At 52.3% G+C, this 12,463-nt stretch overlaps 1 protein-coding gene across 1 annotated transcript; it reads right to left on the reverse strand.

Annotated features, from left to right (window-relative positions):
* Positions 1-9,019: 9,019 nt before the first annotated feature.
* IL10 (interleukin 10) lies at positions 9,020-12,232 on the reverse strand. Its single transcript, XM_061363160.1, has 5 exons — positions 11,955-12,232; positions 10,511-10,573; positions 10,082-10,234; positions 9,451-9,516; positions 9,020-9,169 (listed from the first exon to the last, which is right to left on the reverse strand). Exons 1-5 carry the CDS (start codon positions 12,114-12,116, stop codon positions 9,077-9,079), a joined length of 537 nt encoding a protein of 178 aa, XP_061219144.1. The 5' UTR covers positions 12,117-12,232; the 3' UTR covers positions 9,020-9,076.
* Between the last annotated feature and the right edge of the window lie 231 nt (positions 12,233-12,463).

The raw sequence follows: 12,463 nt of genomic DNA on the forward strand, positions 1-12,463 counted from the left end.
GTGAAAACCGAGCAGGGAGGAGTCACCTCCGGAGCTGCCAAGTTCCAGAGCAGTGAGCTAATACCTGAAGCCCTGACAGCAAACGGTGCCTCCGCACGATGCTCTTCACCCTACCCCCGTGGAAACGTGGACGGAGCGAAGCCGCAGCGCTGGGAGGTGGGAAGCACAGGCTGGTTTTCCAGGTGCCCTTCAGCCTCATGGGGTTCAGTGTTTTGGGAAAGCAAAGGTGTTTCTAAACAAGCAATAACCCCCCCCCGGGGTTGTCTTGTGGGAGGTGAGGGGCTGAGGTTCAGGTTATCTTTGTTACCAAGAGCCTGCTCTGGGTCTAACAGTGCTTAACGACACACATCTCAGCTCCAGGGAGGATGTGTTGCCTGCAGTGTGTTGTATCTGTATTTGGGGAGGGAAAAGCAGAACAGAGCAGAGCGGGCACCGATGGCCACCGAGCTGCCTGGGATGGGAGATTGCTCCCAGGGTTGCTGGACCCCCCCCACTCCATTTTAGCATTGGGATTGAAGCTGGCACAGAGAACAGGTCTCCCATGGGTGTCCCAGCTCTGGGAACTGAAGGGGTGGACGTGGTGTCAGCCCCTTCCACCCACTGCATCTCCTTCCCACCCTCTCTGGGGGCTGTGTCCTCGCTGCATCACACCAGACTCTTCCTTTCTGTCACTGCTTTCACAGTGTCTGATGGGTGGGTAAAAACAGAGGTCTGTTTTCTGTAAAGCTGTTGGTGCTAAAAGGAATGAGCTGGGCCCGTGTGGGTGTTGGGTGAGAACAGACACTGTGCAGGGCAATGTTTTGTTGCTTCAGGTTTGAAAGCGAAGTCTTTGTAGAGCCCTAGCATGAAGTAGGTGGGAAAAGAACAGATTTGTTCACAAAGAAGGAGGCAGGAGACAGATTTGTTCACAAATCTTGCTGGCAGAAGGACAGGGTTTTTCCCACAGTGCTGTCAGTGACCAGGCTGAAGAACAGAGGAGCTGGGGGGAGCGCTCTGTGCTGTTTGCTCCCAGGTAAGCATGAGGAAAAGCAGCGTGGAGGAATCCAGTTTTGCGTGAGGGAGATGGCACTGATGCTACACATGGTACTTGGAAAGCTGCTCCAAGGGGAGCCGGGCTGTGTCATCCTTGCTATAAGGGTAGAAACCTTCTTGCATGTGAGGGTTGGTGGTCCATGTTTGCAAGCCCTGCCTGCTGCAGTGGCACCAGAGGATGGCTATCCAGAGACAGGGGGCAGGGGCAGCATGGGGATGCTCAGGACATGGGACCAGTGAAGCAGGGTTGGATTTATGAGCACCCAATGCACCCCAACACGAGTGTGTGTCCCCCCTGAAGCTGGGCTTTGGAGGCTGTGTTTTATAGATGTAGGCACAGGAGATGCCTGGGCACAAGCAAAATGACAAAAGCAGGATGCAGCTTCCTTCCTGAGGTTCGCTACCATCTAGGGCTTCCTCTGAGCTTCATTTAAGGTCTCCTTGGAGCGTTCAGGACTGCTCTCCTACTCATTTGGGTTGTGACCTGGATGCCTCTTCCCTTGTTGTGTCCTGTGCTGTGTGGAACCTCTGACTGCCCTTGCTCTTGTGATGCTGGTGCTGGGCTGGCTTCTTTTTAACCACTTCCTAAGAGCTGCCAGGGCTTGGGGAGCCTTTGGGCAGGTTCATGTCCACACCTTGTATTGGAGCACACTGAGACAGAGCTGATGGGGAGGGCCCCCCAGCTCTGCATCCCATGCTGCTGTCAACACGGAAGGGATGTGGTTTGTGCCAACAGTTCTGTCGCATCTTGGAGCTGAAGCTGCGGAATTCAACCTGAATTTCCATGTAAGGTAACCTTTTAGCATCCTCATCCTCCACGTACTCCATGTACATGTGTGTTTTGACGCAGCCGCCCAACTTCACGCATCAAGGGACTGTACGTGTGACCTGCTGACTGTGAAGGAAGATGTGAAAGATTCACCACAGCATCTTTAATTTCTAGCACTTAGTAGGAAAATAAACCCCTTCTCCCCACCCCACCTGCTTATTTTTAGCAGCAAACTTCCTGCTAAGGAAAAAAACCTCTGTTTCTCACTAGCAAGAGGATTGGTTTTTCATGTAAAGTCTGGCTCTGCTCCAGGTAGAGCATCACTGTCTGCTGCTACCTGAGAGATGAATCACGGGCATCTCCGTTTCCTTGCCTGCCAATGCAAGAAGTGGCTGCTGCTCTTGCAAGGGCGGTGTTGAGGAGCCGCATCTCCCCTCCTCGAGATGTGGTTTGCTGCCCTTTCACGGTGTTGGTCAACCCTGGACAGCCCCAGGAGGACAAAGTGTCCTCAGGGCCCACGGGGATGAGCGGCACAGGAAGGTGCGTTGTGCAATTGGGTGCGAAGCCGTTGCTGTTCTACTGATGTCCTCTGGTTTTCTAATGACAAGGATTAGGATTGAGAGATGTTTTTCTGTGCATGGCCTACCTGTGCCTGCAAGCATGGAAGCTGGCTGTAGGCTTCTGTTGGCCACATAGGCTTTGACTTAGGTTGCGTTTCTCTCCTGTGGCCCATGGTTGGCTGCTCAGCCTACGAAAGCAAAGCTTCCCACGGAAGGTCAGATGATGGCTGTGTTTGTCCAAGGCTCAGGCGCATCTGAGGGTTGTCAGGATCTCGTGCTCTGGAGCTTGGGATGAGCTGCGCTGACACAGTTCAATTAATGCTTAAAGCTGTTGGCTCTGTAAAGCAGTTTGTTAGCATCAGACTTGCTTGAACGTTGGGCTAGAGGGGTTCTGCTCACTGGAGCTGACTGTGGAGAGACAGGCAGTGATGACTGAAACCCCGCTGTGGAATTAGGTGCCCAGAAAAGGTGCCTTTCGCTATCAGCAAGAGGTGCTCTGCAGGGATCAGGTTAGAACCGGTGCAGGGGAATCCTGTGCCTCGCTTTCCCAGCACCTTTTCCAACCGGGAAAGTGAAAGCTTCCTCCCAGCTCTGACAATCAGAGCAACTCTGGCTGCCCCAGCGGTGGGGAGCTGCAAGCAGGTTACGGAGAGGGTGTGCGAGATGTGCCGGTGGCAGCAGCCAGGGTCGGCGTTGCAAAAGAGTCAGGAAATGAAGTTTCAGGTCAGGGACAAAGAACTCTGGCACTGCTGCCAGGAAGGGAGCCTCATCTGGAGCCAAGAAGGCGATTTTGTTGCTTCAGGCTGTGATGAAATGGCGGAGAGACCCTGCCAAGGGGCAAAAGGCAACAGATCACAGAAGGCAGAGGTGGAAAATGTGAACTGGCTGGGTTCAGCTGCTGAACTGCTATCTCTATCCAAGCAAGGTTTTCTGCCTATGCTGTGGGCTGGAATCTCCATCTCCTCTTCCATCAGAAAGCAGAGGGAAGTGCTTTGGTACACCTGAAGAGATGGGAACCAATTCAAGCAATTCCCTTCCTTCCTCTTGCATCATCATCTAATAATCCCAAGCGTGAGTGAGCATCTGTACCATGCTCTTTCACAAATAGATTGCCAGTTGGGATAGGACCCAAAAATGTCACGAGGTTTGTGCATCTTCATGGCATTGTGTTGTCAGCCTGCTGCTCTGTGCCCTGACAGGCACCCTGTGAGCCACCCTGGGGCTGAATTTCAGGATCAAGAGCCTTGGGATGCAGCAGCAAGCTGGGGCAGCTCTGCTCTGGAGCTGGGCTGAGAGAGCTGGGCTGGATCAGCCTGGAGAAGAGAAGGCTGCTGAAGGGGAGACCTTAGAGCAGCTCCAGTGCCTAAAGGGGCTGCAGGAAACCTGGAGAGGGGCTTTGGACAAGGGATGTAGGGACAGGGCAAGGGGAATGGCTTGAACCTGCCAGAGGGGAGACTGAGCTGAGCTCTTAGGCAGAAGCTCTTCCCTGTGAGGGTGCTGAGGTGCTGGCACAGGGTGCCCAGAGAAGCTGTGGCTGCCCCATCCCTGGCAGTGCTCAAGGCCAGGTTGGACACAGGGGCTTGGAGCAAGCTGCTCCAGTGGAAGGGGTCCCTGCCCGGGGCAGGGGTTGGAGCTGGAGGAGCTTTGGGGTCCCTTCCAACCCAAACCAGGCCGGGGCTCTGTGCTTTAGCACAAGGGGAAAGCACGCGGCTGCCCCTCCATGCTGCCGCGGGTCTCTATGGCTGAGCGTAACCAGCCCGGAGTCATTGTGAAAGCTCCTGCGTGCGGAGCAGCCGTGGGCCGGTTCTCAGCTCCTCGGCGGGCGCTGGGGCCGGGCCGGCGGCAGAGCCCAGCCCAGCCCATGGGAAAGGAGCTTCGCTGAAAGCCGGCTCCTTTCTGAGAACCGGCGCTGTGGCCGCGGGGAGCCAGCGCAGCCCCGGCTCGCCCGCTGCGGGTGCAGGCAGCGCCGCTGCTCGGCTGCGCTCAGCCCCTGCTGCGAGCTCTCTTTGCCCTTCGCTTCCCGGGCCGGTGCCTGGCAGCAGCCGAAGGGGCAGCCGGCAGCGCTGTGGGGCTCCTAACCTGCAGCGTGCAGTGCTTTGTCCCAAGAGAGGGGCTCAGGCAGGACTGATGCTGCCAGCGCTGCCTGCGCTCACTGCACTGCTCTTGTTCATTGAAAACAAGAGAACTCCTCAGCCTTGCGTGTGATCCCTGTAGGAGCCCCGTTTGCCATCCCCGCTGATGCTGAGACCACAGGCTCCAGTCTCCATCCACCTGATGTGCGCCAGACCCCCCACCGCAGGGTGAAACACTCATGGCCCTGCACGCCTCTCGCTATGAGACAGCCAGAGCTGCTGCTCCTCCACCTTACGGGTAAAGCCAGAGCACAGATGAATAAGTGTCAGGCTTAGATTTCACTTGCTCAGATACTGAAAGTGGAGCCCCATGGGGAGGGGTGGCATGTGCCAGTTCCCCACGCTCAAGAGGATGCTCCGGGCTCCTGCCCTCCCTCTGCATCCTGGTGGGTCCATGGATGCTGTCCTTGGGAGATGGAGACAAGCCCTTGCCATAAAGCAGGCCCCTGGACATGGCTGCAGTGGGCAGGGTGCTGGTGGCATCACTCCTGGCTTTTGTAATCCTGTGCCTGGTATTAGTCAGGCTCTCACCACCCAGGCACAGCTGAGATAAGAAAGTGGCATCCTGAGAAGCTGGGGCCATCCCCACTTCCCCCATGCCCCTTGGGCAATGCGTGTGCCCCTCTTCGTGCTGCTCCACGTCACGTCTTTCATGCCAAAAGCCCTGATTTCCGTCACATGCTGCTGAAATCTAGGCCGTGGAGAGGCACGAGCGGCGTGGGCTGAGTGATGCAGCCTCTTCACATTAAATAACAAGCGTTAACTGTAACCACAACCCAAAGCAGGGAAGTTCTGAAAGCTTTTGCAACTCAAAAATAGTTTAAATAGGATTTGATTGGTTTGATTTTACCATTTTAGTGCTGAAGATCCCCCTGTATTGCTTAAAGCCCTGGTCCTTGTGGCATCCCAGGAGGCTGAAGCATCCAGAGTAGATGCTCATCTTCCTCCTGCCAAGGAACGCTGTTTTTCAGCAGGAGGCAGGTGGCTCTGGTTCCCAGGTATGAGGAGGCAATGGGCTGAGCTCTCGGGGAGAAGACACCCAGCAAGGAAACCATTTGCTTCTGTGGGATCAAACCCAACGGAAAACCACCAGCTCTGAGCTGTGCGACAGTCTCGTGCTGTTACTGTAACACCCAGACTGACACTGAGATGGGCAGAAGCTGCATCAGCACTAGGTGATGGGGACGGATGCACCGTGCCGGGGCAGTGGCTTTCAGGATGTGATGGTGCCTTTGAGCCTCAGGCTGCCCTTTGGGGTGTTTTAGCGGTGGGAAAAAGCTGCTTGAGGACATGGCCAGAAATGAATCATGGGGATTGCTTCTCTGCTGGAAGCATCATTTCTCCGTGGTAGATGCTGCCTTTGGCTGCCCAGATGGCTTCTGCTGGGGTTTCCACAACAGCCTTCCTAAACCTCCCTGGAGATGATACATATCATTAGTCAGAGGGTTGTCTGTGTGCTTTTGCCCGCCAGATCAGCATCGTGATGCAAACATCCTTGTGTTTTGGTGACAAATGGCATGGGCTCCTTTGCATGGTGACCTAGCTCTGACTTCACTTTGCATGGAGTCCTGCAGCACATTTCTGCAGCCCCGTCAGCTTCCCAACCCAGTTTTGGAGGAGCAAAGCTGCATCCCTGCATCTTGCCGGTCTCCTGATGCCCCGTGAGCAGGCTGACTTCTTCTGCCTCGATTTTCTGCTGATTCAAACCACTCCTGTGGCATCAGGTACCTGGAAACCTTTGTTCTCCAAACAGCAAGAGGCATCCCATCCGCTTCCTTCCTGTGGTTACTTTAACCAGAGTGACTGAGCTTTACTGAAAACTCACCACAGCTGAGCTGATGCTGCCCTTTCCTCCGCTGGGCTCCTGCCTTGAGCTGGAGGCACGGGCTCTTCCATGTGGTGACTCGCAGAGATGCTTCTTGCTTCCCTATGGAAGAAAATGGTATAAAAGGGATGTAAAGGGGTGCAGAGGGGTGAGGGGAGCATGTGGACTGGGTCAGCATGGGGTGAAGCTTTGAGCAGTGCAGGTTTTACTGAGAACACAGATAACCTCTTGGGGCAAATTCAGCAATTGCACTGACCCATTCCGGGCTAAGTGTGGGCAGAAACACACTCAGAACTTGTCATATTGGTTTTTATTAACTGATTATTTTCTGTTTCTAATGCAGTGTGGAGTGAAAACCCAGCTGTCAATAGAGACCTGGAGTTTTGCTGTACCCCTCAAAGAGCAATGACAAAGAAAGGGGCTTCAAAGTGAAACAGGAGCATGGCCAGCTAGCCCTGGGCTGTTGGTGTCCAGTGGTTGACTTCTGGGTTTATTACTACTAGAGCCATCCCCTGTGAATCAGGGAAGGGAGGTACAGGGATTAAAGCCCTGGTGATTAGCGATGACATGCAGGCACATAACCAGCTATTTAACTGTAAGTGCTGCTCAGCAAAGGGCGATGGCTGAAACTCTTGCTGGAGTTGGAGGCTGAAGGCACCCATGGAGTACCCTGGGGCCAAGGTTTCCCTACAGTGAGAAATCCCTGCAGGTATTTTGTCAGAAATTTGCATTTCATTGTGAGCACCTCAAGTCTTCTCACTTCTGGGGTCATTAATGCAGGGATTGGACTTGATCTCATAGGTCTTTTCTGACCTAGTTGATGCTATGGTTCAGTGAATCGGTGGTGGTCCTCCTCACCTGCATCCATGATTGCTGGGCTCAGCACCTGTGCCCTAGTGCTGATTTATCACAGAATCCCAGCCTGGTTTGGGTTGAAGGGACCTTAAAGCTCCTCCAGCTCCAACCCCTGCCACAGGCAGGGACCCCTTCCACTGGAGCAGCTTGCTCCAAGCCCCTGTGTCCAACCTGGCCTTGAGCACTGCCAGGGATGGGGCAGCCACAGCTTCTCTGGGCACCCTGTGCCAGCGCCTCAGCACCCTCACAGGGAACAGATCAGAGGCTTCATTCATCAGGAGGTCTTTATTAGCAAAAATAAACAGTTTCTTTCCATACAGACAGATATTCACATGGTGACAGGAGCCGGGGCCAGGGCCCAGCATGAACCCCCCAGGAGTGGAGCTGCTGATGCTCTTGCTGCAGCTCCAGGGCTGTCCTTGCCTCTCCTCAATCTACAAAGTCAAGGTATTTGGTGGAAAAGTGACTACAGGGGTGGCTCAACAGGAGCTTAATGTGTCCCTGTACCAAAGTTAAATGAAGTTGTATGCAGTTAGCTCCCATGCTATCTGATTGCTTCCAGTGGAAGGAGCGACCAACAGAGCATCATTCCTGCTTGGAGCTGCCCTTGCTCTGGGAGAACCAGTTCCTGCATGGGCAGGCTGCCAGCAGGAATGCCCTTCTGTCACCGTAAATGTACAAATATTATAAATGCAGTATAAATAGCCTCTCTTCAACAGTAGCTTCCAAAGCAAACCAAACTGACAGTGTTTCATCACACTGATGCGCTAATACTTCTAAATATTAGAAGCAAATGCCTCTGGGTTAAGGCATTTTCCCCTGGCTCAGTGTCCTGTAGCTCTCATTGAGGGCATGCAGGAGACTGGGGAAGGGGAGCCCTAAAATCAGATGTTCTTGGGGGCACTGAAGCTGCTCTTGCTTCAGCCACCCCCCTGAAGCCCTTGGCTGCTGCAGCTCCTTGTTCATGGGCTTGGGAACAACATGAGCTCGAGTGCTGCATGCAGCTTTCAGCATTTGAATACAAATTACACAGGCCACCTTAAAATGGTGGTTAATGAAATACCCTTTACCTTCTAAAAGCAAAAACCCACAACAAACCAGCAAGTAAAACCCAATCAAAGACTGGAAAATAGTGAAGGTTAACCTTTAGGAAGTACAGAGGGGCTGACCCAGCAGCTCTGGAAGTCAGGCCTTAGCAATGGTTAAGTCAAGTTCTATTAGAACCAAACATTTCATTCTTACTACTGTATTTTTAGTTTCATCTGGACTAATCTATAGGCTGAAGTCTAGAGCAGGGATCAACTGAGCTCTTGCTGTGGCATCATCATGTGCAGGTCCTCCTTCTCCTCCACCTTGCTTTTCATGCCCAGGATTAAAAACTGCCCTTGGTTATATTTCCAGTTATTTTGCTCTATGCAAGGCGGTGGAATTTTGCATCTTTGGAGTATTTCAGTGCCTAATTCCAACAGCAGATCCAGTGACATGGTTGTGCATAAACCCATCCGACTGCACGGATAAATAGAGGGATAGAACGTGATGAGATTGCTTATTTGCTTAACATTAAACTTGTTCTGTTTCAGAGCTGGAATTGCTCCTGAGCAAGGGACCTGCTCTGCTCATGATCTGCTCCCTAGAAGGACATTGTGTTGGGTTTTTTAAAGTGAACAATAAATAGTATTTTTACAAGCTCTTTCTCCACAGGACATTGTAAACACAAACACTGAGGTATTGGAAGTAATAAATAGTAAATTCAGTTTTTAAATACTAAACTGGAAATGAGTGACCTGTAATTCTCTATTGAACCCTAAAAAATAACTTAATCTCTCGCGTGCTCGTGCAGCCTAAAGTGATCCCTGACAAACCAGCAGGGTTTGGTGTGCAAGGTGCAGACCCGCAGGCGTTGTCACTTCCTCCTCTTCATCATCAAGTACTCTTCGATGTAGTTGATGAAAATGTCAAACTCTCCCATAGCCTTGTAGACTCCGTTCTCATTCATCTGCAGGTGAAAGCCAAGTCTAAGTCTGGATGTGATGATAGAGGTGATGTATGATCGCGAGACGCAGTCGCCTTCCACCGACATCTCTGCCCAACCCCTCAGGGCAGCCTGCTCTCCAAGCATCACTCTCAGGGTTTCCCTGCCTTAGGTATCTGTATTACTGAACACCTATTCTGTATAACTGTGCTCTGTTAGGTTGAAGCCAGCAGCAAAACCTGCTGCCTCGCTTGTGACACCAGCTCCTCCCAACCCCAGCGTAGCCACGTGAGCGGGGACCTCACCTTCTCGAATGTCTCCCTGATGTGCTTTATGGTTTTGCTCCTCTTCTCGCACGTGAAGAATCTGTGCTGCAAAGGGACAAGAAGAAGGGCTTCAACCACACGGGTTTCCTTGTTTCCTTCCTGGGGTGTGCAGCACCATCTCTCCCCTCCTCCTGCCCTATGGGGCTCTCGGGGCAGTAACCGTGGCTGCTTTGCACCATGCACTGATGAAAGGAGCCCAGTGTGATCCTGCCTGGGACCCTGAGCCTTATCCCAGCCCCTTGCTTTAAGCCCTGCAGTGCTCTCTGCCCCTGGGCAGGGTTGTTCCCATCTGACTCAGCCTGTGGCACGTGATGGGGTTACAGTCACAGCAGGCACGGTTTCAGGATGCATTGCTGCAGACTGATGATGCTCCGCACCCAGGTAAGGGATGGACCCTCCAACTCCCCTCCCCTTAGAGCCTCTGAATCACTGTTATTTAAGTGATGAAAGCTGGAGAGTAGGGGCTAGGAGAAACCCCATCCCTATGGGATCTGCCTGCTCCTCCACACCATCCTAACACTCATTCTTTTGCTCCTGCTGCTGGTCCAAGACTGGCCCAGCCTCTCTGGACCACTGCTTTCATCCCCCCATGATGCTGAGCCCCACTCACACAGCGCCTCATCGTCGCCTTCAGGCTCAGCAGCAGGTTGCCCAGGTCACCCATGCTCTGCTGGTGGTGCGTGCTGGTCCTCATGGCGCTGGGCAGGACCTCCTCCGTGTAGAACCGCATCATCTCTGACACCGACTGGCACCCGAAGCTCCCCTGGGATGGAAGGAGGTAACTGCAGTGGGGCTGGCCACCAGCACTGGGGTATGTGGGTGTTGTCAGAGCACTTGCAGCACATCAGAGCCGCTTGCTGCAGCTGTGATGAACCACACATCAGCCCTGCTGCAGGCACACGTGTTACTGCATGGCTGGAGGACTGTCCTTGTGTGACATTAGGAAATGTCCCAGTTTCCAGCCTGCCTCCTTTGTTACAAAACACTGGCCAAAGGATGGTGAAGGGTAAGGGGGTTAGATAAGAACTGTAATTCTTACCTTAAAATCATCCAGCAGTTCAGAGCTGAGCAGCTGGATGCTAAGTTCGTCATCTTTTGATTGCTGTAGAAGGATGCAATGGGAACAGGAATTACTTAGACAAAAAGTCAACGCTATTTCTCACTTTGCATTTCCAAGTGATCATTTTGCTTTGCATTCATGGTCTCACTGAAGCAAAGGGCAACCAACTCCGTAACACCAGCTACAGGTGTACTGGTGTACACCGATTCCTTGGTCAATAATCATAGAACCATGGAAGGGTTAGGAACTTCCTCCCAATAATCTTGCAGTGCAATTACTGCTAGGTCAAGACAGGGAGATAATGACCTTACAAACATCAGTGCTGCTGATTTCATTAGAGTGAGGCTCCTCCTGCTGCTGCCAGTGCTGCAAACCCTCCTCAGCTGCAGAGGGTGTTGATATAAGAGGGTGTTGCTGATGCAAACAGCTCTTCATATAGGTCCCAAAGTCATGGCAGCCCCTGGGAGCCAGGCACCTGCCCCAGCCTGGCTGCTCACTGGGGCAGGAGGGTTTAATCCCCCTGGTTCTGTGATCTCTAGGTCTTAAGTCAATGGGGAAATAGGGATCTGCAGAGGGTGTTTGTTCTTGTGGTGCCTCTGCACCATCAGCTCAGGAAGACCAGAGAGCTGCAGAAGACCAGAGACCCAAAGCATCACCCTGCAGCACCAAGGTACTTACAAGCTTTCCTGAGAGGTGGGAAATGTTCCTTCCCAATATGTAGTGGAAGATTTAAATCTAAAGTCTTGGCTGTGCTCATTTGATGATAAATACAGGCTATAACACTATTCTGAGGTTTAATCTGGAGAATTGCCTTGTTTTATTGCTAAAGCACACTGACAGCAGCTGAAATAGCAGCAGTGATGTGACCAACCATCTCTATCAGTACTGATGCAGTGACAGATGCTCTGAGTATATCTTGTATTGCTTCCTCAGCAACCCTGAGGCTCCTGTTAGTCACCTTTCACAGGTACCAAAGCAAGTGCTAGTCATTGTAGTGTTTCTCCAGGCTTAAAATACCACTTTCAGGCTTTTGTGGTACTTTCAAAGGAAAAGTCTGTAGCAAAAGATTTCCCTTTTCATCCAGCATTCGCTCCAGCAAGGCTGGACCTTGTTGCCTTGAAGAAGGGACTATTTCCTTCCTATTGATTCAGTCTGCAACATTTAGGGGGAAGTCTGGCTAGTGAGGTTGGCAAAGCTTCGTTATGAAATCTCTTGAGTTCATGGTAACTAAAACTAGGAAGAAAACCTTTGTCTGTTGTCTCTCAGCAAGCAATGAAACCCAGCTTCTGCTCACCCCCATCAGCCCATCGCATAACACACAACCAAACTTGTGCTAGCAAGAAAGCTGTCTTCCCCCTCATCCCCCTCACCCAAAGCACGCAGCAGAAGCAGGAGGAGATGGGACTTGCAGGGTTGTACTCACAAAGTAATCCTTGATCTCCTCAAACTTCATCCTCAGCTCCTTCAGCTTTGCAGGCAGGAGCTCAGGGAAGTGCAGGCAGCTGGGCTCAGCCGGGGAGCTGCTGGTGGGCAGGGTGCAGGCAGCCAGGAGCAGCAAGGCCAGGGCTGAGGAGCAGGGCTGCATGGTGCGAGAGGAGAAGCTTGGTCCAGCTCTCGGCTGAATTTCCCAGGAGGGGAATCGAAGCAGATCTGCAGCCTTCACCTTGATGGAGCCCCTAATTTATACTCTCAAAACATCTCTCCATTTCCTCTCCCCATTTCCTGGCGAGCAATATTGGGGTTTTAAGTCATTCATTAAAACCAAATGTCACTTGGGTTTCCCGTCATCTTGGGTTTCCTGTTCTCTTGACCTCCCTCCTCTCCTCACACCCCATCAAATCTTTTTGTGCTTAGACTCTGCATTTTTTGTTTTTCTCATTGCTTGCTTCTTGTAAATTTAAATGTGGCTGAAGGGGAAAGCTTCAGAAATAA

The sequence above is a fragment of the Neopsephotus bourkii genome, unplaced genomic scaffold (genome assembly GCF_033783945.1).
Source record: "Neopsephotus bourkii isolate Nb327-2 ecotype Australia unplaced genomic scaffold, CSIRO-AGI_Nbou_v1 NB_1139, whole genome shotgun sequence".
Lineage (NCBI taxonomy): Eukaryota > Metazoa > Chordata > Aves > Psittaciformes > Psittacidae > Neopsephotus > Neopsephotus bourkii.